At 37.7% G+C, this 25,843-nt stretch overlaps 1 protein-coding gene across 2 annotated transcripts in view; it reads right to left on the bottom strand.

Annotated features, from left to right (window-relative positions):
• LONP2 (lon peptidase 2, peroxisomal) overlaps window positions 1–25,843 on the bottom strand; it is an 84,162-nt gene that overhangs the window by 54,417 nt on the left and 3,902 nt on the right. For both annotated transcript variants that reach the window (XM_065925273.1, XM_065925274.1), the window contains exons 2-7: window positions 20,509–20,743; window positions 18,505–18,636; window positions 17,113–17,235; window positions 15,455–15,618; window positions 12,688–12,782; window positions 6,961–7,219 (exon numbers count right to left, since the gene is read on the bottom strand). In XM_065925273.1, the coding sequence (XP_065781345.1) occupies window positions 6,961–7,219; window positions 12,688–12,782; window positions 15,455–15,618; window positions 17,113–17,235; window positions 18,505–18,636; window positions 20,509–20,743 (1,008 nt within the window). The remainder of the gene's footprint in view (window positions 1–6,960; window positions 7,220–12,687; window positions 12,783–15,454; window positions 15,619–17,112; window positions 17,236–18,504; window positions 18,637–20,508; window positions 20,744–25,843) is intronic.

Genomic DNA, 25,843 nt, shown 5'->3' with positions numbered 1-25,843 from the left:
GGGTACCAAGCATATGGCCTCCTCTAAAAAGGCAGTGAGCACTCTGATAACAGAAAGTGGGTCTTAATACAGATTAGATGCTGCACATAGAGTTGTAAGATTGTTCCCCAAATAGAAGCCCCTATTTACTTAAAGACACCAGATCAATGACGCCAGGACCCAAAATATCTATGACCACTGATAAGGTCATCTAAGTCTCTGAGTACTGCTTTGCATAAATAATATGACCCAAGCCTCAGTTTCCTCATCTGATAAAATGGGGATAATGGCAGTGCCAATCTGATAGATTACATGAGATCACGAGAGACTATTATAGGTAAAGCACACAGCACAGTGCCTGGCACACAGCAAGCTTTCAAAAGATGCTAACTGTAACTGTTACTAGTAAGAGCTACTTTAAGTCAACTTGTAATTTCCTGGAAAAAGATACAAAGGCAGGTGTCAGTACCCCTAAATTTGGGTCCCATTTCAATGTCTGTCTCACAGAAGCAACTCTTATAATTGTCTTTTCATAGTGAAACCGAGCCCCCCAGACCAAGTTCCCTTACTGAGTTAATGATTAATCTATCCAAAACTTTATTCCTTTTCTTGTCCCCTCTGACCTCAATCCTGCGCTAACGCAACACTGACCAAGCACAGTCAGATGACTGACTGGTGTCGGTAACATCGCCAGTGGACTGAAATAGCTGTTATAAACCTCATTGTTTCACATACAACTCAGGTTGCTTCTCCAGGGCAAGGGGCCCCAAGCCATAGACCACCTGGCCAGAGAATCATAAACCAGAGACATTCAGACTCTTGAAACTACAATTAAGAAATGTCACAGAAATGTCACGCAATGATAATTAACCCCAGCCTCTTTGTTCCCCGCCTTTAGAAAAACCCCTTGCTCAAAGATCAAGTGAGACTGGATCTGAGGCTTGCCTCCCACAGGGCTGCTGGGCACCCTACAATGAACCCTTCCTTTGCTACAAACCTGCTCTCAGAGTTCAGCTTTCCGAGCCATGGGCACACAAGCCTTTTGCTCAGTTACAACAGCCCCAAGAGCATTCAATGCCCCTCGGGCTCCACCATCACAGGTGACATCCCCAAACGTGTACCGCTAATCTAGATGTCAAACCAAGACAACTGTGATCAGAGCCTGTCAGCTATGTAAAGTATCTGTAATGTGCTTGTGTTTTGCCAGAAGGTATGGGGAGCATGCAATTCACTGACTGAAGTTAGAGAATATACTATGACTAAACCTTCGGACTAAACCTGATGCTGGGAGAGATTGAAGGCGGGAGGAGAAGGGGAGGACAGAGGATGAGATGGTTGGATGGCATCACTGACTCAATGGACTTGGGTTTGGGTGGACTCCAGGAGTTGCTGATGGACAGGGAGGCCTGGTGTGCTGCGGTCCAGGGGGTTGCAAAGAGTCAGACATGACTGAGCGACTGAACTGAACCCTTTGGAATATGAATAAGATGACAAAAAATGTAGCTGTAAGTGCTAAACACTTACAAACACACACAAAAATGTTCTCTTTCAACAAACACACACAAACATTTTAAAAAACAAATTAGCATCCTGAGAAACTACAGAGGTAGGAAATAAATGACTTTACAAATTGTAACCATTTTGAGGGCAAAATACTGTCTTTTGAGGGCAAAATACTCTGTTTCGAGAGCAAAATACTTCTTCCTTATGATACAACATCTAGAAAGCAATATAGTACAATACAGGAAAGCTTGAGGACTTCTTCCTTTTATTTTTCTAAGAATGTATAGCTCCAATTATTTATTATTCAGCCTGAATACATAACCATCTTGGAGATTTTCTCAAAATTAAACCATACAGGTGAACTTGAAAATATATAGATCCATAGTTGTAATTGTTCATAGGCTCATCACGACAATTCAACCAGTGTATAAGATACAAAAACAAAAATGCCTATATAGTTCAAAATTTTAAGTTACAAGATTAGCATTCCTAATTTTCCAAAAAGCAATCTGTATTATACTTGAAAAAGCAACTACATAAAATTACAATATCATCTACTTACAGCTGCATGGTAATCAACTATTTTACTGTATTGCATCATCCCTAGATATATTCAAATCCAATCCAATGTAGTCCAAGAGGCTGGTCATTCTGTCACTGCCAAGGATATCTAAATGTTAGGAATAAGGGGTGTTTTTCCTTACTTCTTTTCCAGTATGTAGAGAGGGAGGAAAAAACGGCATTTTACCATCAATTTTTTCATGCCTATCCAATTAAGGAGCACTTATGGGCTACAAAACAAACTATTAAAGTGATATTCAGAAACAATTTAAAGTAATATAAAAAGTTTATGTTATAATGTTAAGTTGAAAGGGTAGGATGATAATTCTGTTGCTTTAAAAAAGGGCAAAAGCTGCCTAATGAAAATCTGGCAGGAAATAAAATGTTAAAAGTGATTACTTTTGTATGGTAGAAAAACATAACAAATTTTTTCCTTTTATTTTTCAAGTTTTCTACCCAAGGGGGGGTGCGTGTGTGTGTGTGTGTGTCTCAAGTTGGATAAAGTAATAAACCTAAAAGAAATCCTAATGAGCTCTTTTTAAAACAGAAAAACAGTCTTTAAAGAACTAAAAATAGTCTTTAATATAGCATGTCTAAACAAATCAAACTGTTCTATAGCAGTCATTTCTAAATCTTCTTAGACAGCCATTTGCATGGATGTGCTCCTCCAAAGGACTGCCTGATTTCCAAGATATTTTCATTTTACTTGAACTCACACGGCACTTACAGAGCACGTACCATGCCTGACACTGTGCTCGGCAGTACCGAATGTACAGAGGATTAGAAAATACAAAACAATCCCTGCCCTACAGAGCTCCTACTTTTACTATATTTACAGTTTACCTCCACAGGAATGTATTAGAAATGCCAGAGGCCTGTATTATTTAATCATTAAGGAACACAGTAGTTGAGAGGAGAGCAGGATCACCACTGACTGCACTCATCTCAGTGGAGGAAGCCTTGGGTTGCGGCCTCAAGACAAACTTGGAAGCTTTTCGGAGGCAAAGAAGAGCTATATGCAAATACACGTTATAAAGGAGGCTGATGAGCAAACGGTAACATGTCTGGTGTACTATGCTAAAAATATTTTAAAACCTTGCTGCTTCAGTTATTTTTCCCCTGTAGAGACTAATAATGAAACAACTAATTTAGTTAAAATTTCACTATTTCAGGTTACATATGAAAATTTATCAACGTGGAAAGCAAAAGTTCATTTTTCTTCTCATCTTGGTTAAGAATTGAGCTGAGGATTCCTTACAATGATAAAACTTTATCATCTGAACAGACAGCTGGTAAGTGACTTTCAAAGAGTTACTCTCATCAACAACCTGAGAAATATCACAACATATATTTCACTGAGGAACAGCTAATGAAAAAAGATCATTATATAAACATGATTTTATGAAACCTCATCCCAAAAGAAGTCACTTTATCTTTAATGTCTATGAACTGATTTAAATTGTTTATATTTAAATAATTAATTAAATTGTTTAAATTATTAAAATATAAGTCATAAAAACTGATAGATGGGAACAGAGACTCTGTGACTTATATAAAATAGACAAAAATCTCAAAGGAGATAATGAGAAATATTAAACTGAAAAAATGCAGTAGTTAATATGGAGCATACACATGATTATTCTTCCTCTAATCCACCAAAATAACAAGAACCTAAACAATGGGACAATGTTCAGTCAGATCACTGTTATTTTCTCAGTCTAGGATTTACATGTAAACCAAGTCTTTTTCTTCCCATCTCCCACCTCACTGTCATTTTAACTCTAAAAGATAATATCTTGGGTTGTTTTTAAAATCAGTTTCTAACTTATTAGCACCTTCCTCCACATAAACAGGCACTTCTACCAACAGGCTAGCGCTCCATGCGTGGGAAACTGGGGAAGTGAGTGCAGAATCAAGAGAACAAGCAAGGAAGATAAGAGAACGCAGTTCTGTTTTTCCTTGACTATTTTAAGGCTGCTGAACAGTGGTGCCTACTCACAGGCTGAGGAAAAACAAAACTCTGCGTGAACCCGGCTGTGAGCATGTGACCAGGACTAAAATGCCAAGACCTGGGTGTTCCCCAAATGCCTCAACTGTGACATGAGCCACTTGCTCCCACAAACCCCACCCCATGGTGGTGCTATAATCCTCTACTGTTTCCTCTCCCCTCATCACCTCCTCCAACCAGTAACTCAGTCACAAGCACATACTAGGCTCTCAACTGGCCTTTCTGTTATCCATTGCTCCCGGCTCTCCACCAGCTTCTCAACAGGTTTCCAAGCAGAAATTTTCTCCAGGCTTTGGTCATGTAGGGGCTGGGTGGGTGGGTAATAAGTCCCCAGTACCACAAGCACAGATTGCTGTAGTGTTCAGTGAAACATCTGGTACAGTGATGGCTAAAAAGTACACCTTACCAGCAAGGTGTATCGAAAATCAGGCTTAATAGAATGATTCAGACAAACCCACATACCTTTTACTTGGCAGTGATCATAACCTCAACATGCACCATAAAAAGCTTATATTTACACATATTTTATGCAAATACACAAGCTTCTTTCACAAAAGATCCATAAAGAAAATAAATCTTCATTTTCTTTAGGTTCAATTCTCTTAACAACAGTCACACACACAAAAGTATACTCACTTGAAAAAAAGAAAACAAATTTTCTATCTATCAGTTTCAGTAAAGATTTATTTTTTTTTTTTCAGTAAAGATTTAAAACAGGGATCTGTTTAAACCCAACAATGCTCATAATAAGTGGTGTGGATTATGACCTTACATATTGCCTACCAACCAGGATTCCTAGGTGGTGCTAGTGGTAAAGAACCCGCTTTCCAATGCCCAAGATGTAAGACATGCAGGTTTGATCTCTGGGTGGGCAAGATCACGATCCCTGGGTTATGAAGGGCATGGCAACCCACTCCAGTGTTCTTGCCTGGAGTATCCCATGGACAGAGGAGCCTGGTGGGCTACAGCCCACAGAGTTGCAAAGAGTTGGACATGACTGAAGTGACTCAGGATGCGTATATGCACCAACAGGCATTGTAAAGATACATTTTCCACAATTCTGCCACACAAATTAAATAAGTCCCAAACAGGATATTTTAGGAACAATTTAAGAATCAGATTGAATTTTATAAAAAATCATCCTGAAGCTTATAAATCTAAACATGTCCTCCTGAAAATTGAGAATTAAAATAATAATGAAAGGTAATTTTTTTGAATATTCAGTATGTGCTGGGCACCAAGCCTTACTAAATAACCAACACCAATGTAGGAAGAAATAAGGACAAATACCTACATGTCATGTGCCCAAGACATTAATTTCACATAACAATAACTCCACAAACTTACTGTCTAAATTTCATCAAATACTCACACAATAATGTGCCACAGATAAAAGGAAGTAAAGGAAGACAACTCGGAGTGCAGGAATCAAGTCTCTTGCATGGAGAACACCTCCCTAAAGCTCAGTATGTAAAATCTGAAGACTCGGGCCACAGATCTAGCTTCTCTAGGATTGGTCCACGATGCCAATCTCTTTACAAAAGCATACTACAACCTCTAGTGGCAAATATGAGAATCAGAAAGTCTAGGCAACAAAAACATGATTTGAAATTGCCAGAAAGACCAATCCCAATCAATTCTTTGACCTAATCTGCAGTCCTTATTGCTTGTTTATGAAAATCTTGAAATGATTTTTCTTCAATGCATAAGTATTGTAAATAAGCAAGTAAAAGAGAACAAAAAGAACCATAGTTTCCCATCCCTGCTTAAGGATCCCACGAATAAGGCAAATGAAAAATAAGGTGTCATGAAAGCATCATATTCTTTTTTCTCCCACAATTCAAGTTTAAACCACATTCACCAAATTGTAAACATGCATTTAAATTACCCTTGGCTACTGGTAATTGCTCAATGCTTGCATTGGCAGGCCTGCCAAAGCCCCTACTTATAATCTGCAATGCTTTTGCAATTTCAAGATCAAGGGTATGATCTTGAGGACAGAGTTTACTTTGAGTTTAGTTACTTTCTATTCAAAGTTACGTGCCCTCTTTTTAAAAAGAAATCGTTTTAATTGAGATATAACTGACATATTACATTATATTAGCAGTATGTCAACATCATATTCTTCTAAGTATACAGCATCATATTCTTTTAAGCAGTTCATAATTTCTACATTCTTAAATGTTCTACATTTTTAAATGTACCTTAACACATACACCATAGGTATGTTTTCTCACAACCTGAAACTATGAAACAGAGGTTCATGCTGTCCCAAAGCATCTTCCAATCTGAGCCACAGAGAATAAAACAATGAACATAACATGAAAATCTCACTCTAATAATGTCAGATTAATCAGAGACACAATTCTTAGAGTTTAATGTACTTTTATGGAAAGGGTGTCAAAAATGCAAGGATAAGGCTTAATTATTTTTTCTCCTTATTACTCATTCTCACACTACAAACCAGCCTCCATGAAAGAAGGTTTAAACTGCAAACATAATAAATTTGTTATCAAAGATTTACCTCCTTCTATTTGCCTGCTATTTGCACTTACTTCTTAAATTCTAAAAGTTATAGGTCATTATTTATGAAATGTTACAAGGCCAAAATGAATATAAAGATATAATATTTAAGGATAATTGATTTATAATTGCATTATAATAAGATTCCAGGAAAGCCGAGGCATAGACTCCCTGTCCACCATCGCAGACATCAAGGTTAGTTTGGGTATACCTTGATGGCAGAGGCCTGAGGCTAGCAAGTAAGTACCATAAATGTCCTCTGCATTCAAGGTACCACAAAGAGCCATTTTAAGGAAAAGATCTCTATTATGCACTGACTTAGGAGGGGGCTCTAGACAAACGAAAAGGGAGGAGAATCAGAGATTAAATTGAGAGAGGTCTCTTACCTGTGTCCTCGAATGTCAGACTGATCACACACGCCTCCAAGTGCAATCCTGTGGAACTCTCGGCCCAGGGTCTTGGCCACTGATCTTCCCACACTTGTTTTACCAACCCCAGGAGGGCCGACAAAGCACAGAATGGGGCCCTTCAGGTTGTTTTTCAGCTGCCTGACTGCCAAGTATTCCAGCACTCTCTTCTTCAATTTTTCCATGGCATAATGATCATTATCCAGCAGAACTCGGGCCGCTCGAATGTCCAGACGATCTGTCAAGTAATCCAACAGCCACAATCTGAGCACATGGAGCTGTTCAACGGAAGATCTCCTTTTCACACTCGCAAGAGTCAGAATAGCTTTTTGAAAAAAGAAGTGATAAGAATAGGCTTGGTTTCTTCTAAATGAGTCTTCAGGGAGACCTGGACTTGGTTTTCTTGCTGAAGAAGATTTAGTATTTATAGAAATAATAGATATTATTACATAATTAAAAACTCAAGGAGTTAATACTCATTCCATTTGGAATGATTTTCTATATACATGTTATTTCTATGGAGACAAGTAGAATATTTCTACATACTCTACTTATGCTTGTATTTGTTCTTTTTCTTTTTAAGTGGTTTTTTCTTATTATTATGTTAGTTATATATGCTCATTCCAGAAAATCTGATGACACTAATAAAAAAGGAAGAAAACACTCACCCGTAATCTCATTTCCCCACAGAGAGCACCACTACCTTCACTTCAGCACACATTATTCCACATTCTGTGTGTGTGTGTGTGTGTGTGTGTGCACGCACACACACTTATATACCTATTTTTCAAACTAAGATTATATGAGGTCTTCAGATTTTAGAAAAATAAGTTTTTTTCACTTAAATAATAGGGACATCTTTTAGGGTCAAATGTATTCTTAAGTAACAGTTTAGTGGCTACATAATATTCCATTATTTAACTATCCACACTCATTCCCTATTGCTGAGCATTTAGGTTATCTACAAATCTTCACAGGTATAAAGTATGCTTCACTGTGCATCTCTGTAACTAAATCTCCACCTATCTCTGTAATTACTTCCTTTAGCTAATCTTCTAAAACAAAAGATCTGGGTCGAAAAAAAAAATTAAGACATGAAGAACTGTCTAAGTTCTATCTACTAAAATCTCACCAGAAATAAACGAATTAAGCCCTGTTTCTAGAGCCAAGCTCCCATCAGGTTTACCAGTGCTTTAGGACCTAAAATAATCACAGATTAAACAACAGGTCAAGCCAAAATGAATTTATCAGCTGGGTGGCAGCCAGAGGATAATCCACAAAACTGACAGTGAAAAGAATGGGAGAGAGAAACACACAGAAGTCCACTCTTTAACTCAGTTATTCGGAACGTGCTATGCATTTTTCCCACAAGAAAAAAAAATGGCCTGGTTCTCAAGCTAGTCTACAAAAATCCAGCTAAGCAATAATGCATGTAAATTAATTATAATACTACTGAATTTAGTCAGAGTCTTGGCTGAGCGATTTGGAAAGGGAAGAAAAAAATTTCTTCCCCTTTCCTGGCTTCAGAAGCCAACTGATGAATATATGAATAAATGAAAGAAAATCTCCTATTTCATGATTCTAACCCTGACACCAAAACCTACCACAGTAAAGAAAAAACCCACTTCAGACCAATTCCACTTTACATAGCTCTAATAATTCAAATGTTGGTAAATCAAATCTATTCAAAGAGTAATCTACAGAGTCCCAGTGGGATTTCAGTTATGCAAAGATGTTTCAATACTTAGTTATCAATATATTTATATCATGTCTAAGGGCACTTTCCAAGAAAATGTCATTTTGTATCTAAAAAGGCATTTGTTATAATGCAACATTCACTTCTGATGAGCATTTAGTAAATACTTAGTAACTAGCTGGGCTAGATGAAGCACAAGCTGGAAATCAAGATTACCAAGAGAAATATCAATAACCTCAGATATGCAGATGACACTACCGTAATGGCAGAAAGCAATGAGGAACTAAAGAGCCTCTTGATGAAGGTGAAAGAGGAGAGTGAAAAAGCTGGCTTAAAACTCAACATTAAAAAAACTAAGATCATGGCATCTGGTCCCACCACTTCATGGCATACAGATGGGGAAAAAGTAGAAAACATGACAGACTTTATTTTCTTCAGCTCCAAAATCACTGCAGACGGTGACTATAGCCACAAAAGTAAAAGACACTTCCTCCTTGGAAGAAAAGCTATGATGAACCTAGATAGCGTATTAGAAAGCAGAGACATCACTTTGCAAATAAAGGTCTATATAGTCACAGCTATGGTTTTTCCAGTAGCCATTTACAGATGTGAGAGTTGGACCATAAAGAAGGCTTGAGCGTTCAAGAGGGAGGGAACATATGTATACCTGTGGCTGATTCATGTTGATATTTAGCAGAAACCAACACAATTCTGTAAAGCAACTATCCTTCAATTTAAAAATATATAAATTTACAAAAAAAAAAGGCCAAGAACTGAAGAATTGATACTTTTTAACTGTGGTGCTGGAGAAGACTCTTTAGCATCCCTAGAACAGCAAGGAGATAAAACCAGTCAGTCCTAAAGGAAATCAACCCTGAATATTCATTGAAAGAACTGATGCTGAAGCTGAAACTCCAATACTTTGGCCACCTCATGCGAAGAGTTGACTCACTGGAAAATATTCTGAGGCTGGGAAAAACTGAGGGCAGGAGGAAAAGGGGCGACAGAGGATGAGATGGTTGGATGGCATCACCAACTCAATGGACCTGAGTTTGAGCAAACTCCGGGAGATAGTGAAGGACAGGGAAGCCTGGTGTGCTGCGGTCCACGGGGTCACAAAGAACCAGACATGACTGAGCGACTGAACAACAAAAACAAAACCAAGAACAGAAACTATGTACTTTAGAAAATAAATGAAAACACTGAAGGAATTTCTTCTAATATGCCAAGATAATTTTAAAAGTCAAGTCTTTCAAACTTTTAAGGAAAGAAATTTTCCATGCTACTTGTTGTTGTGTTATTTTTTCTATACAGGATGCATCTTTTCTGATTATTCTTTTAAATTATTCAGAATGTATGCTTCCTATTACGAATAAAACTTACAGTGAAACATAAAAAAATGTAAAACTTACTTCAACATTTATTTCTCTATTTACAATTAGAAGATTGAAATGGTATCTACTGGCTCCCTCCATTCAAGATGGAAAATCAACAAACTTATTTCCTCCAACTCACTCCTCTTTGCTTAGATAACTGTCTCTACTTAGGTAAGCTTCTCTTTTTGAGAATTATGAAAGACATTTTTCACAGTTTTATGATTTTACTTATAACAAGTATTTAGGCCTAAAGTACTAGTTTAGAAGTTCAACATGACTATTTTTACACCACAAATTATCCCTCTTCAGTTCTCCAATGAGATGGTGAACAATGAGAAGTGTTTCTGTGATGGGTACATGAGTGCCGTGCATCTCTAACGCTGACACATGTCCAACAGAAACTCTGAGTTGTGGGGAAAAAATAGCTTTGCTTTGTTTTTATATTTTCTTTGTTATGTCAGTAAAGAATGGGAGCTAGCACTCTGCATTTAAGTAAACATTTTGCCTTCAATTCTCTACAAGTGACATTGTATGAACCTGACAAAAATTCCTAGCTAGTCATTAATTTCATTTTACAAATAGGACCAGTGTGGGAGGGGAGGAAGCTGAGGGCAACTTACTAGGTTGCTAAGAGCAAACAGTAAAACCTGCAATTTTATATCTTCAGGTCATTATATTATATGCACCCTGCACGTCTCATAAGTCATTAGTTAAGATAAATCCTAGAGCACAGAAAAACATTACCAAGAGAACACCAACATTTCAAAACAAGACCCTTGGTGTTACCAAGTTATCTAGATGTGCTTCACATCATGCACTAGCCCTACTGTCAAGAGAGAAAATAACAGGGCTTGGAAATTATCACGACTCCATTTATGACACAAATACCTGTCAAAAACACACCAAAATGTAAGGCGTCTCATTCTATGCAGATGAAACGAAAGCACTAAAACTGCAACGTCACTGCCTTTCCCAGGCCTGTACTGACCGCGCACAGGGCCTTCTCCAAATCTCTCAGAATAGGGCCACTTCGCTTCAAAGCAGGCCTGAGGCGCTAGGAGTTACCAAAATGGTATTTCCTAATAGCCCAGCTAGATCCAGATGGCCATCAGAACTCAAACTGGTCAGGGGACAGCCAGGGGCTAATTCAATGGGAACGCGTGCTCCCCTGCGGTCGTCTTACTATGGAGTTTCCAGAAAATTTTGAATTAAGAATTAAACCAAGAAATTCAGCTTCAGTTTGTTTCATAAAATATCGTCAACTGGAAGGCAACAGACTGTCATGAATGTAAACATAAAGTAAATTAAGAAATAAATTTACCAACGTAGCTTTATATACAGTTGCTCAAAACCTGGAAACAACCCAAATGTCCAACAACTGCTAAATGGATAAACCAGTTACTGATAGATGTGGTAACATGGATGAGCTCTAAAGTAATTGTTCTAAGTGAAAGAATCAAAAAAAAAAAAGGGAGCACATACTGAATCATTCCATTTGTATAAAATTTTAGCCATACACATTAATAAATCCGCCAAGTGAGTCCATCAAAAAAACTAATTAAAATAGGGTTGTTTTAAACCTTAATACTGCCCTAGCATAGCTAATGTAACACAAATATGCTTCATTCTGGGCCCTCTTTGAGACAAAAATGCTTTTTTTGATTTCTCAGTACTGGAGAGTATGCTCCTCTGTAGATTAACAGAAAAGTATTTTTTAAGAAAAACATTTTTTAATATTAAAAATTCAGCATTCTGAAATCTAGTATGTATGGCATACCTTATATGGGGCATAAACATGTGTTTTGGGGCTAACACTTCTCAAAATTTCCAGCACTGCTTTAAATGTAAGTTTTATTAGCCAGGAAAATATATCTGATCAATTCTCAAGACTCAACAATTCTTATGCCAGAAATAGTTCAAAGAATCAACCCACTGCTGAACTTAATAAACCTTGTATGTAAATTTAACAAGAGAGTCCAATAACAGAAACAAATGCAAATAAAATGATTCTGAAAATTCTGAAAGACAACTGACTATATTTCTTACCCCAAAAGAAAGTACATAACAAATACATTTAAAAAAACAAAACAAAACTGGTATAAAATCCTCCTGGTAGGTAGAAAAACTTTACTCAAAGATAGGAGAGATAAAAAGAAATTAAACTCTTTAAATAGTTTTAGTGGGAAAAAAGACAAACTTTCAATGGCAAAACTGTTTTACTGTTATCCTGTCATTATACACAATTATTTCCTTTAGAAAACATAAAAGATTTGCTGTCTCTAGTACTTATTTGGCACTTACTGCCAACTACCTCAAAACTGTTTTGCTTTCCTATGCTCCTGGCAAAGAGTACATAAATACAAAGTTTACTATCTGACTGACTACTGGTACTGAGAAACACATATTCACCAATTACAGAAAACCCTACTTTCTCCAGAATTAGGCAAAAGGCACTTTTACGCAGCAAGTTTTCCTGTATTTCCTAAAACCTATAACACAAGTTCAGTCTCTAAACAGCTGACATCATGAACTACTGTAACAGAAAGATAATCAATGGGCAATATTTCACCAGAATTTGCTCGCGCTTCCTGAGGACAATCTGACTGCAAGAAAAGCTGTTATCTGTGCACTCACCGGTTGTACTTTTGTTCCAGGGAAGCTCCACCATGAGTTCTAAATAATTTCTCGTCAGAGCATACTCTGGCATTGACTGAGGCATTTTTTTGAGCCTGTGGGGAAAGAAAACATAGCCAACCTGCTCAGGAACACAGAAAAATTCTGTACAACAGAAAAACCAAGCATATCTCCCTTTCTTGGTCAGATATATCATGCATTTTTGGCTAAACAAATCTGAAAACGTTTTCATTAGGTTGGTGCTAATATAACTGTTAGTTTCCGTAACTTAGCTAAAGTAACTGGGGCTTCCCTGGTGGCTTAGACGGTAGAGAATCTGCCTGCAATGAAGGAGATCTGGGTTCAATCCCTGGGCTGGGAAGAGCCCCTGGAGAAGGGAATGGCTACTCACTTCAGTGTTCCTGCCTGGAGAATTCCATGGACACAGGACCCTGGCAGGCTACAATCCATGGGGTCACAAAGAGTTGGACATGACTGAGCAAATTTCACTTTCACTTTTCAACATAACTGTGGTTTTTGCATTGTTGAACTCTGCCATTTGATATTGGAATACATTCTTAATAAATGTGGCTATGCTATACATCATTTTAATGTGCATTTCTATGTTTTTTGCTAATGACTTATTACTTGCTATTTACTTTAGACTGGGGAAATGATGTTAGACAAAAAACAAATTCTATGATATTCTTATTTAGGTTCAAAATGGGTTGTAAGGCAGCAGAGACAGTCACAACATCAATAACGCATATGGCTCAGAAACTACTTAATGAAAGTACCCGCAGCGGTGGTTCAAGAAATTTTGCAAAGCAGGTTAAGAGTCGTGAAGATAAGGAGTGTAATGGCTAGCTATGGGAAGGTGATAATGACCAATTAAGAGCAATCATTGAAGCTGATCCTCTTAAAACTACATGAGAAGTCAGCCATTCTATGGTCATTTAGCATTTGAATCAAATTGGAAAGGTAAAGCTTGATAAGCAGATGCCTTATGAACTGACTGCAAATCAAAAAACTCATAGCTTTGAAATACACAACAACTACACACCATTTCTCAGTAAGATTTTGATGTGTGACAAAAAGTGGATTTTAGATGACAGCCAGCGATGACCAGCTCAGTGGTTGGACGGAGAAGCTCCAAAGAACTTCCCAAAGCCAAGCTTGCACCCAAAAAAGGTCACAGTCACTGTCTGGTGGTCTGCTGCCCACCTGATCCACTACAGCTTTCTGAATCCTGGCAAAACCACTGCATCTGAGAAGTATGCTCAGTAAATCAATGAGATACACTGAAAACTGCAATGCCTGCAGCTGGCATTGATCAACAGAATGGGCCCAATTCTCCACAATGATGCCCAACGTTGCACACGTTGCACAACCAACGCTTCAAAATTTGAACCAACTGAGCTACAAAGTTTTGCCTCATCTGCCTATTCACCTACCTCTCACCAACCACCTACCACTTCTTCAAGCATCTCAACTACTTTTTGCAGGGAAAATGCTTCCACAGCCAGCAAGAGGCTGAAAATGCTTTCCAAGAGTTCACTGAATCCCAAAGCACAGAGTTTTATGCTATAGGAATAAGCAAACTTATTTCTCACCGGCAAAAATGTGTTGATTGTAATGGTTCCTATTTTGATTAATAAAGGTGTGTTCCAAAACTACTATTACTTTTGCATCAACCTAATAAAAATCTAGTTAATAAAAAGATTATTTTGTTTTAAACAGATACTTGCAAACTAGCGTTCTGATTCTATCCTTGAAATACCTAAGGCCTTATCAGTATCTGTATCTCATAGGGAGAGTCTCAAGTCAATTACCCAGTGATTTATTCAGGTGCCTAATCATGTATAATATGATAATTACATATTGTCTTGTATCAGAGAGAAAGTCAGCTCATCAGATATTTAATTAAAATAATGCAACTTCCATAACATACGCAGTGCTTAATAAAGTGTTCTGTACAAAATAGATGTTCTGCATTTGTTAACTAATGTCAGAGTCATTGTAAAATATCTCAGCAACATTTACTTATGTTCTTAACTGTGTGTCTCAGAAGTCAAATCTTCAGTTCCTGAGCATACATTTAGGTTGATTACAATCCACTCATAAAAAAATGCAATACAGGCAGAATGTTATAAGTGTGGAAAGGAAAAATTGGTTTTAACTCTGAGACTATCCACAAAATGTGATCAACTCATGTACCCTATTCTGTCAGCAAGGTTCCCTTGTACTTTATCTTGTAGGAAGGCAAAACTGATTGGCCCTGCCTCCTAAAGTTTATAATCTAAGGACGAAAACAGTGATGTGCAAAGAATACAATAACTGAATAAACATTATTTCTAAGTATGGCCTTAAGACAATGAAAAGGCAGTGGCAATAGTGACTGTGCTTGACAGCATACAGTAGATGGAAAAGTTATATCACTTATATTCAGCATTCAAGAAAAAGAAAACGCTGAACATGGTGTTGATTCCGGAGTATTAAGTACTAAGAAGCAGATTCTGATGGAGGAATAAAGAAGAGAAAGCACTTCACAGATCACCGCTCAACCTGAGAATCAGGAAAGCCATAAACCTAAGAAATGTAAGAGATACAGTGGAAACAGAGTGGTCCGTGGCTATACTAAATATACGGGAAAGGAGAAAGATAAAAGAATATGAAACGAGAGATCAGCTTTGTAACACAAAGTAGCAGATTCACTTCCATGAGCAACAGTTTTTAACGTTAATAAGCAAATGAAAATCCTAATGAACGAGCAGCTTCTACAACTTACCTTTTTATCTCTTTGACACAGACTTTGTGGGCCTGTTCCGGCATGCTGGATGTCCGTATCTTTTTCTCCAGCATGACAATGTCATCGTTATCTTCATCCTCATCCTCGTCCGCTAGAGCACCTGGGACGTGTGTAATCCTTCTCATAGGGCGTATTGCGATGACCTACAAGATGAAGCAGGAGAGAAAAACTGCATACCCAAATAAACTGGGGACGAAGCACTGAGCCACCGTAAACATTTTTATGGGTAGAGGCTAAATCTTTAGGGACTAAAGCTCAGAATGATGAGGAGGAGGCACAGGCACATATGGAGGGAGCAGAATTTACAAAAGCAGATGAAGATGAGATGGACATGATTCTTCCATACATGCTAACACTACCAGCACGAGAAGAAAAAATTCAAGAAACTGGCTACTAGTAATAATGAAAACAGCTAAGAATTGTCTCTTCTTGAGCTACTACTGCAGCCACTATTTTCTTGATATACTTAATGACTACTCAACATTTGGCAACTGAATAAATTCCATTTTCTCCTTACAATACGAAGTTTCTCTTTAGCATCTTTAACTTTCCACCACTGTCTCTATTCCCTTCATCTGCACCAAGCAGTCTTTCCACCTTTCGAAATGTTTTATCTATGGTTTTTTCCAATTAACCACACACTATTTACTTCCCTTGTGATGTTGTGCTTTTCCAACAAGAGGCATTAACCACCACGTCCCCTTCCTTACTGGTTACTTAATAATTTGTACTTTGTACTTTGACTTTTGTCTCCAATGTGCTGAAATTGTTCCCTGAAACCCAACAACAGTCTCCTCTGCCAAGTCAAACGGTCTTATTTAAGTTCTCCTTCTCTGTGCCTCTCTACCATGTTTTAAAAACCACCTACTCTTTTGAAATTCTCAACTCATTAATATCATGAATCAACTCTAGCTGTTCCTGGAGCAAAATGATACACTAGCATTTAACTTAAAGGCCTTAGAATTTATTTTAACTTATGAAATTACCTATTTAATACAGTCAAATATAAAAGTTAAAAACATAAAACAGCAAAAATATAATTTTATAAAAACAGAAATATTAAAGTAAGACTAACAGTTTGTAGAAACGACAACTGAAACGCTTATAAAACTTAAAAAAAGTCAAGTCAAAAACTTAAAACAGTACAAGATAATTTTTAAAAAGTCAAAGTATGGTACAACACATTCAATCAGTCCTTTTAGGAATAATTTTGTGGTATGTTCTTAATAAATACTGTATGCAGTGGCAAAAAAAAATCATACTCAAAGACCGTCATCGTCGTTATTTGTTAATTTTTAATATATTGAAAACATCACACACTGGCAGAAAAAGAAATGGCTTACTAAACTTACCCCTTTCAATGATTATCAAAACAAAACATGAGAAAGTGTCTACATGCTTAAAAGGAAGAAAAAAAAAAGATCCAAACATGGAGAAGGGGCAGAGGGAAACAAACTAGAATTCAAAATTTTATCAGTAACTTGGGTGAAAGAGACAATGAGCTTGTTTTTTCTTTGTTCCTTTCTTTATTCCCCCAATTTTTTTCTTTAAAAAAAAAAAAAAAGAAAACAACTGAATCTTACATCACACAAAAACAACTAAAGAACCTAAAGAAATAAATTAAATGGAGGATTTACCCGCTTATCATCATCTTGCTTGTGTTTTCTGGTTTTCTGAAGCAATTTCAGGCCTTCAATTTGTCTGACAAGCAGCGGTATGGTCATCTTGAACCGTTCCTCCAGACTCACAGCATCTAAAATCTGAAACGTACAGCACCTCTCTCTCAGAAATACATGCTCCAGAAACAAGGCAGTCAAGACTCATGACTTAAACTGCTAAGTAAGAAAGATAACTCCTCTCAATATTCACAGCTACACTATGGTTAAGACAACCAAATTATCAGCAAGGTCATCTGACATAAATACCAGAATCCTAAAAAAGAAGATAAGAATAATAACATCTTCAGTTTCTATTTAAAAGATGAAGTCAAGATATGGTTCCAAGAGCAAGAAGAAAACACATTTTATGTCAACTCTTTCCCGGGAATTATCCTCTGAAAGCCCAGATGTGTCTACGTAGTAGGTCTAAACAAATCATAGGTTCAAAAAATTTAACATTTTACATACACAAGAGTCTAGAACATTTTAACCAACCTCCTTCTCTGGTCCCTCAGTAAAATGCCCTTGCTAAGACCACGCTAGGTCAGTCGGTAGAACTCCTGCCTTCTCTGCTCCTACCAGCTAAACCGAATTCTTGTGTTTAAACACAACCTATCTGCATTAGTTGCACTGGCTAGTATAATTGTTAGACTTAAGCATTAAATAAACTGATGAAATAAGAAAGGTAGTTTAATGTTCTCGGAAGAGTCAATAAAACAGATCGCTTAAAAATACTACAAAAATAAGTGTACAGGAAAACTTTTATAGTTTGGAGAAAAGACATTCAAATCTAACAATCCACATTTGGATTATTTTTCAAGTGTCTTTTAAATTCATTTCACTTTAAAGAATTAGAAATTGAAAACCGTAAAAAAAATCATAGATAACACATCATAGCTGTGGTTTCTGTAAGAAACATGAAGAATTCTAACAATGCAGGCTTATTATATACAAGGGAAAGGTCACAGCTCCACACTTTTATTTTTTATTTTGTTTGTTTTGTTTTGTTTTGTTTTTTTTAGTGGAGTGCAGTTTTGTTTTGTTTTTTTTTAGTGGAGTGCAGTTTATTACACCGGCGGGCCCAAGGCAGAGTCTCCTCTTAGCCAAGGGCAGCTCCACACTTTTAAAAAGTCATTCTCACTTAAACTATTTCCATAAGTTAATAAACTACCAGTACTGATAATGCAAATGAAAGAACTATCTGGGTACACAAAAATGTAAAGCAATCACTTTAAAAGTCAATATAAGTGTAAACGTACCTTAATTACTTCTGTGGGTCTCCAGTATCTCTTACCTGAAAGTCAAAACTTACTACCTAGATCCAATTAAGAAGTGACAAAGCAGCGTGGCATTCCAGAGGGGAACACTGACCTGGAGCTTCTCTTTGTTGCTTGTTCGGATAATTGACGTCAGAATGTCTGGTAAAGCTTCCCTTGGAAGACTGTCTAAAAGACGTCTCAATTTAGCAACTGCAGGAACAGACATATCCAACATTTCAACCAACTACAAAGGGAGAAAAAAAGTCTTTTTAATAAAATTGGGCATTATTTGTGAATTTAAAAAATCAAATTGTCATACAGGTTTAAGTTTGGGTCACAAAGAAAGTCTTTGCTTCCAAACAATCACTGATTATTAGAGTCCAGGCATTTTTACAGGACTCAAAGGAAAAGAAGTACTGTTAAAATGTCAATTGGAATGAAAAGCAAAAATGGCTGGAAAGTGGGTAATAATAATGTTTATAAAAGGTTTTGTAAATCAGTGATTTTAGTATTTTATTTTAAAAAATTAAAATTTATAGAAAAGTTGCAGTAGTATAAAGAAACTCCTTCCCCTAATAAACTTTCCCTAAATTCATCAGCAGTTAACATTTTGTCTCTCTCTCCCCCACTCTATATACACACACGACACACACACAACACACAAATATTGCTAAAATATCAGAGTAAACTGCAGACATCATGACCTTGTTCTTAAGAATAAGGAGACGTATTCTCTTAGAGAGTGTAATTATCAAATTCTGGAAATTTAACATGGCTTATTATGTTAACCAGTCAGTAGCTGAAATACTTACTGTCTTTAGTAGAACACAGGATGAATTAAAATCTGAGCACTGACTGAATGATTTTTTTCTTTAAAAACAAATTCCAGGGTACAGCCTGGAGTTAAGACAGATCAAGCTCCAGGCAAGCTTTCAGTAACTGTGATATTCAGTGGAGCTGCTGATAAAAGTTCCCCTTTCCTTTTGCACGATGGTGGTATAACCGTGGTGATGTTATACAAATTCCTTGAATGTCATTATAAAATCTTTACATATTTAAAACTTTTTGTTGATTCAAAGTGGGGAAAAGTAAAGCATAAAAGAAAGCAGCTTTGAAGCTATGTCCAAGAGAGGAACTGAGACTCAGGGACAATCACTCAGGAAAAGGAAGATAAATTCTACTTTCCCCTCAATCGCCTTCATTCCTAAATAGCATATTCACTTACTCTGGTCCTCAAACTGAAGCTTCTCTCTTTAAGTAGGTTTTTCCTTTCCGTCCCAACAGTGGTTGTAGTTCAAAATTCTCTATTTTTCTGTTGTTCACCACACTAGAAACGTGTCCCTTCAAATGCCACATCAAGTACAAATACCACAGGCTATGAACACCTGCCCTACACACTTTTCAACAGTTAACAGGATTTATAATCAAGGCCTTTAGACGCTGCCTGTCCCACACAGATCCAGTTTAGTCACTGGGTTACATCAATAGAACATACAAGACTACATTTTGTAATATACTTCAGTAAGATCTGAAGTGAATAAAAGCATAAAAGCATATGCTTCTGGGATGAGGGAAGAAGCTTTCTGTTCAATCGAGAATCAACCAAAAAAACTCAAACCTACAATTAAGGAGTCCAATGTTTAATGTACACCTAACCTGTGAATCCCTCCCAGAATTCTAGAGGATGGAGGTTTCAACCACACGTGAAACCACGGGCTTAATCTTCCACACCAGTCACAGTGTGATCCTGACTTCTGAACCAACATAACATATAGTGTGATGCCTAGATCTTCTAGCAACAAACAGCTTCTGTTCAGTATTTTAATTTTTAAGATTATTTAGGTTTAATAACTATCTGGTTTGGAGACACTGAAAGTTATAAGGAAAGCTCCAGAAACACTCTTTGGAAAAATTTTAGAAAGGGTCGGCTAGCATGTCCTAGAAAGACTGAGATAGAAGCCCAGAGAAAAACCATTTGATATCAATACATTATATCACTAAATCTTCTAAGCACACACTGCCTGAACACTTCACCACTCGACAAATTTATCACATCTTACGGCAACTAAGAAACCGAAGAAAAGAGAATTTTAAGGAAGCACTAAAAGCAACTCACTTGTACCGCGTATTTGTAAAACTGTTCCGAAAGCTCTCCGAGCTCCTCCCTAGTCTTACAGGTATTGGGGAACTCCTCCAGCCGGTCCAACTGTTCCACCTCGGCAACAGGATAGGGCTTCTCTTTCACAACCTGTACGATCTGGAAGCGGCACAGGCCTGTTATCAGCAAAGTATAGTGGGGCTTGGGCCAGTTACTGCCCACAACCTGGACTGCCAGTGCAGCTGTCCCGATCCTGAAAAACACATAGAACATCAGCATTACAAATGCTCAGTATGGGAGGGCAGAAACTCACCTCAAAAGGGCCGCCTTATCTGAGAAATTCATTAAAAAGCAAAGAACATGCGAAGTGCAACTGAATTATTTCTCTATTTAATTTCACATCCGGTGCACTGTCTGCTGGGCTTTCCTGGTGGCTCAGTGGTAAAGAATCCGCCTACTAATGAAGGGGGCTTCCCTGGTGGCTCAGCTGGGAAAGATTCTACCTGTAATGTGGGAGACCTGGGTTCGATCCCTGGGTTGGGAAGATCCTCTGGAGAAGGGAAAGGCTACCCGCTCCAGTGTTCTGGCCTGGAGAATTCCATGGACTGTATAGTCCAAAGAGTTGGACATGACTGAGCAACTTTCACTTCACTTCTTTTCACAAATGAGGATCTGGGTTCAATCCTTGGGTCTAGAAGATCCACTGAAAAAGGAAATGGCAACCCACTCCAGTATTCTTGCCTGGGAAACCCCATGGACAGAGGAGCCTGGCAGGGCTACAGTCCATGGGGTCAAAAAAAGTCAGACGTAACTAAACAGTAACGACAACACGGTGTGTTAAGTCCCTAATGCCTGCTATGGGGCAGTCTCATTCTAATTAGATGTTTTAAGAATTAGACAGAAATTCCGAAGCATTTGGAGTATTTAAACATAAAAACGTAAAAGCATCTAAAAAAAGAAAAACTGTAGAAGCAGTTGAGATTTACATACTTTAATTTTGCCAGCTGGGAGTGAGGTACTCTGTCACCAGAGTACACACTAGCATTATGGAGTTGCAAAGAGTTGGACACTACTGCGCACATATAGACACCCATTCTAAACAGATTTAAATACAAACAGCATGATGTAAACCAACCTAAGTAATCCCTGCTCCAACCAGTTTTTCTACTAACACCAAACCAGGTGTTTTACATAATCAATCTATAAAACTGCCATCAAATCTGGGAATTAACATGTATGCCCGTGAATTCTGAATTGCTAAATGTGGGACTAAATATCAGAGGCCACACTTATTTGCGGTCTGAGGAGACTTAGTCAAAGACCTATACCTCAGGAAAGTGTAAACCTAGTTCTAAGTGGTAATCACCACACCTAACACTTGATAGAAAGTTATAGTTCATTTAAGCCTCAGCTCCTTATCATTCAATCCTGACCAAGTTGCATATAAACTAATTCACAGGAAGGAAACCTCAACCAAACTAAGCTGAAGTAATACAAAAGAGAAAGATCAACATTCAGAGGAGACTTACAGATGTTATCTACACTTAGATTTTCTCCCCTAAGCCACAGGCTAGGTTGTAACTTCAGAAAAGAAACTAAAATCAAAGTGCTCAGCACTTTCAACACTCTGGACAATGGCGACACAGGAATACTGCGCTTGCCCATCTCAAACACGCTGATGGCATAGACAATGTGCGCATGCTTTAGTGAGCTCGCTCACTTCCAGCTGCAGCTCATTCTTGACTCCTTCCTTGTAAATGACAAATTCTGTACAGAGCCTGTCACCTTTGGCTTTCCACTCAGTTTATTCTGAGTTATGCATATATTTCCTTACCATCCTTGCAGGCATACCACGTGGACAGGGGATAAAACTTTATTTAAATACTAAGTGAAACCAAAAAATCAGGAAAATAATTTGGTGGGGAGAAAAAACACATCATGTACTTCAAAAACCTGATCTTGTGTTGCGGCTGCTTTTCCTCAGGCACGAATCAAACAGTAGGTTCTCTCTCCCAGTTGCTGAAAACCTGCCTAACTGCCTGAGCGAGTTAGCTGGACCTAAACTAACTAGAGACTAATGAAGACTGTAGTTCACTGCAGGTGAAACCACCAAAATTATACGATGCAGAATGTTTACGGTTCTATTCATAAGAAACACTGACAGGTGAGAAACTGGATTCCTGGCCTCAGGGGTTTACAAACTAAAGAGAAACCAGAGGGAAATAAAACAAACCCAAACCTCCAGATTAGGAAATAAATTTAATTATTTGGGCTATGTCACTGATTAAAGGTGACACTAAAAATGAGTCTTCTCACAAAGCAAATAAAAGTTATGCTAACAGTGAAAGGAGACATTCCAAACAGTACAGAGATTAAGTTGGATTTATACTGTTTGCCCTAGTAAGAAAAAGATATACAGCGGTTTTCAATGTGAATTATTTCTTACTTTAAATCACTTGTAGTTGACAACAGACCTAAAAAAAAAAAAAAAAGAACAAAAGGTACATAAAAAGAATGTACCCTTTTTTAAAGAAGAAATATGATGATGTGAATTAGATGGCGAGAAACAGACCATTCAGTGAAAGGCATCTGGGGTAAAAGTTCTGGGAAGAAGGATGATACTTATGTTATTTATTTTTCTTTAAGATTTCTTTTTTTTAAATGTGGACCATTTTTAAAGTCTTTATTGAATTTGTTACAATATTGCTTCTCTTGTTTATGTTCCAGTTTTTTTTTTTTCTTTTGGCTGGGAGGCAGGTGGGAGCTTAGCTCCCGACCAATCAGATCCCCCTCTAGGCATTGGAAGACTAAGTCTTAAACCACTTGACTGCCACGGAGGCCCCTAATGCTATTTTAGACAAGCTGCATTGTATGTTGGACTCTAGGTTTTACACATAAAAATAGATATTAAGTAAACAAAATGTTCAATTAATACTTTCCTTCTATGATGGAACTATGATACATAGGGTTTATATCAATTTAGTCATCTTTCTAAATAATCTACTTCTTCTATTACTATGAGCTTTATTGTTGCTTAGATGCAAAGTCATGTCCAACTCTTTTGTATGAACTATAGCCTGCCAGGCTCCTCTGCCCATGGGATTTCCCAGGCAAAAATACCGCAGTGGGTTGCCATTTCCTTCTCCAAGGGAAACTTCTGGACCCAGGTGCTGAGCCTACCTCTCTGGCACCGGGAGGTGGATTCCTTACCAGAGCCACCTGGGAAGCCCAAGCACTTTATTTGTTGATGTTCAGTTGCCAAGTTGTGTCCAACTCTTTGCGGTCACATGGACTGCAGCACACCAGCTTTCCCTGTTCTTCACCATCTCCCAGAGTTTGCTCAAACTCATGCCCACTGAGTTGGTGATGCTATCCAGCCATCTCATCTTCAGCAGCCCCCTTCTCCTGCCTTCGACCTTTCCTGGCATCAGGATCTTTTCCAATAAGTTGTTTTTTGCATCAGGTGGCCAAAGTATGGGAGTTTCAGCTTCAGCATCAGTCCTTCCAATGAATATTCAGGGTTGATCTCCTTTAGGATGGACTCATTTGATCTACTTGTTGTTCAAGAGAGTCTCAAGAATCTTCTCCAGCACCGCAATTAAAAAGCATCAGTTCTTTGGTACTCAGCCTTCTTTATGGTCCAACTCTTACATCTGTAATGACTACTGGAAAAAAAACATAGCTTCGACTATACAGACCTTTGTTGACAAAGTGATGTCTCTGCTTTTTAATATGTTGTCTAGGTTTGTCACAGCTTTCCTTTCAAGGAGCAAGTGTCTTTTAATTTCATGGCTGTAGTCACCGTCTGCAGTGATTCTGGAGCCCAAGCAAACGAAATTTGATGCTGTTTCCATTTTAGCCCCTTGTATTTGTTATGAAGTGATAGGACCAGATGCCAAGATCTTCATTTTTTTAATGTTGCGTTTTAAGCCAGCTTTTTCACTCTCCTTTATCATCCTTAAGGGGCCTTTTAGTTCCTCTTTGCCTTCTGCCGTTAGAGGTGGTATCATCTACATATCTGAGGTTGCTGATATTTCTCCTGGCAATTTTGATTCCAGCTTGCGAGTCATCCAGCCCAACATTTTACATTATGTATTCTGCACAGAAGTTAAATAACCAGGGAGACAATATACAGCCTCGAGGCACTCCTTACCCAATTTGGAAACAAGTCCATTGTTTGATGTCCGGTTCTGTTATTTCTTGATCTGCATATAGGTTTCTCAGGAAACAAGTAAGGTGGTCTGATACTCCAATCTCTTTAAGAATTTACCAGTTTGTTATGATCCACAGAGTCAAAGGCTTTAGCATAATCAATGAAGCAGCAGATGTTTTTCCGAAATTTCCTTGCTTTGTCTATGATCCAATGAATGTTAGCGATTTGATCTCCGGTTCCTCTGCGTTTTCTAAACCCAGCTTGTACACCTGGAAGTTCTCAGTTCACATAGTATTGAAGCCTAGCTTGAAGGATTTTGAGCATAACCTTGCTAGAATATGAAGATAAGGATAGCTGTGGTCTATTTGCCAACCACTTGCTTTTTTCTTTTCTTTCACTTTTTTTTTTTTTTAACGTTATTTATTTGGTCAGGCCTCTTGGCTTGTGGGATCTTCATTCTCCAACCAGAGATTGAACTCACGCCCTCAGCGGTAAAAGCTCAGAGGCCTAACCCCTGGACCACCAGGGAATTCCCTCCTTTTTCTTTACTTTAAAGCCCTCCATTTTCTTGGAATCCTTAATTCTAAATCTATTTTTGTAATAATGCTACTGCAGTTCTGCACATATTCAAAGAAATGCCCACTCCTTCCCCCACCTCCATTTGTGAAATCTACACTGAAAACTACTCATTTGGACAACGATAATATCATTAACATTCAGGGTTACTGCTCTGCAGTTTACAAAAGGCTTTCATAGGTCCATACTTCATTACCACCACTTTTCACTCCTATGAGGAAGGCAGCACTATCTCATTATTATAATGAGTAACTGAGATTCTTTTCTTGCCACATGGACGACATGAATTTGTACTTATAAGAAGTATAAAAATAAACACTAGTAGCATAGCTTCTAAATAGCTGAGTTACTACAAAGCATAGACATTATTTAATATTTACATCTTAACACTTAAGACAGAGAAGCAGTTCCACCAAAGCTCTGGAATCAAAAGTTACACACTTCTGGGAAAGAACCATGAAAATATGTTTTCAGTTTTGATGCGGTGTCACTCTACTTATCTTCTTGAATATTTGATGATTTTTGAGCAAAATTTATCATCATCATTAATAAAGATTTAGAAACAAGGAAACTAGTCTATTAGGATAGCTCCAAATTCTACCACAGATGAGGCTTCTGTGGCTA

The sequence above is a fragment of the Muntiacus reevesi genome, chromosome 2, assembly GCF_963930625.1.
Source record: "Muntiacus reevesi chromosome 2, mMunRee1.1, whole genome shotgun sequence".
Classification (NCBI taxonomy): Eukaryota; Metazoa; Chordata; class Mammalia; order Artiodactyla; family Cervidae; genus Muntiacus; species Muntiacus reevesi.
The sequence above is the reverse complement of the archived record's forward strand: the minus strand, read 5'-3'. Positions and strand labels throughout refer to the sequence as shown.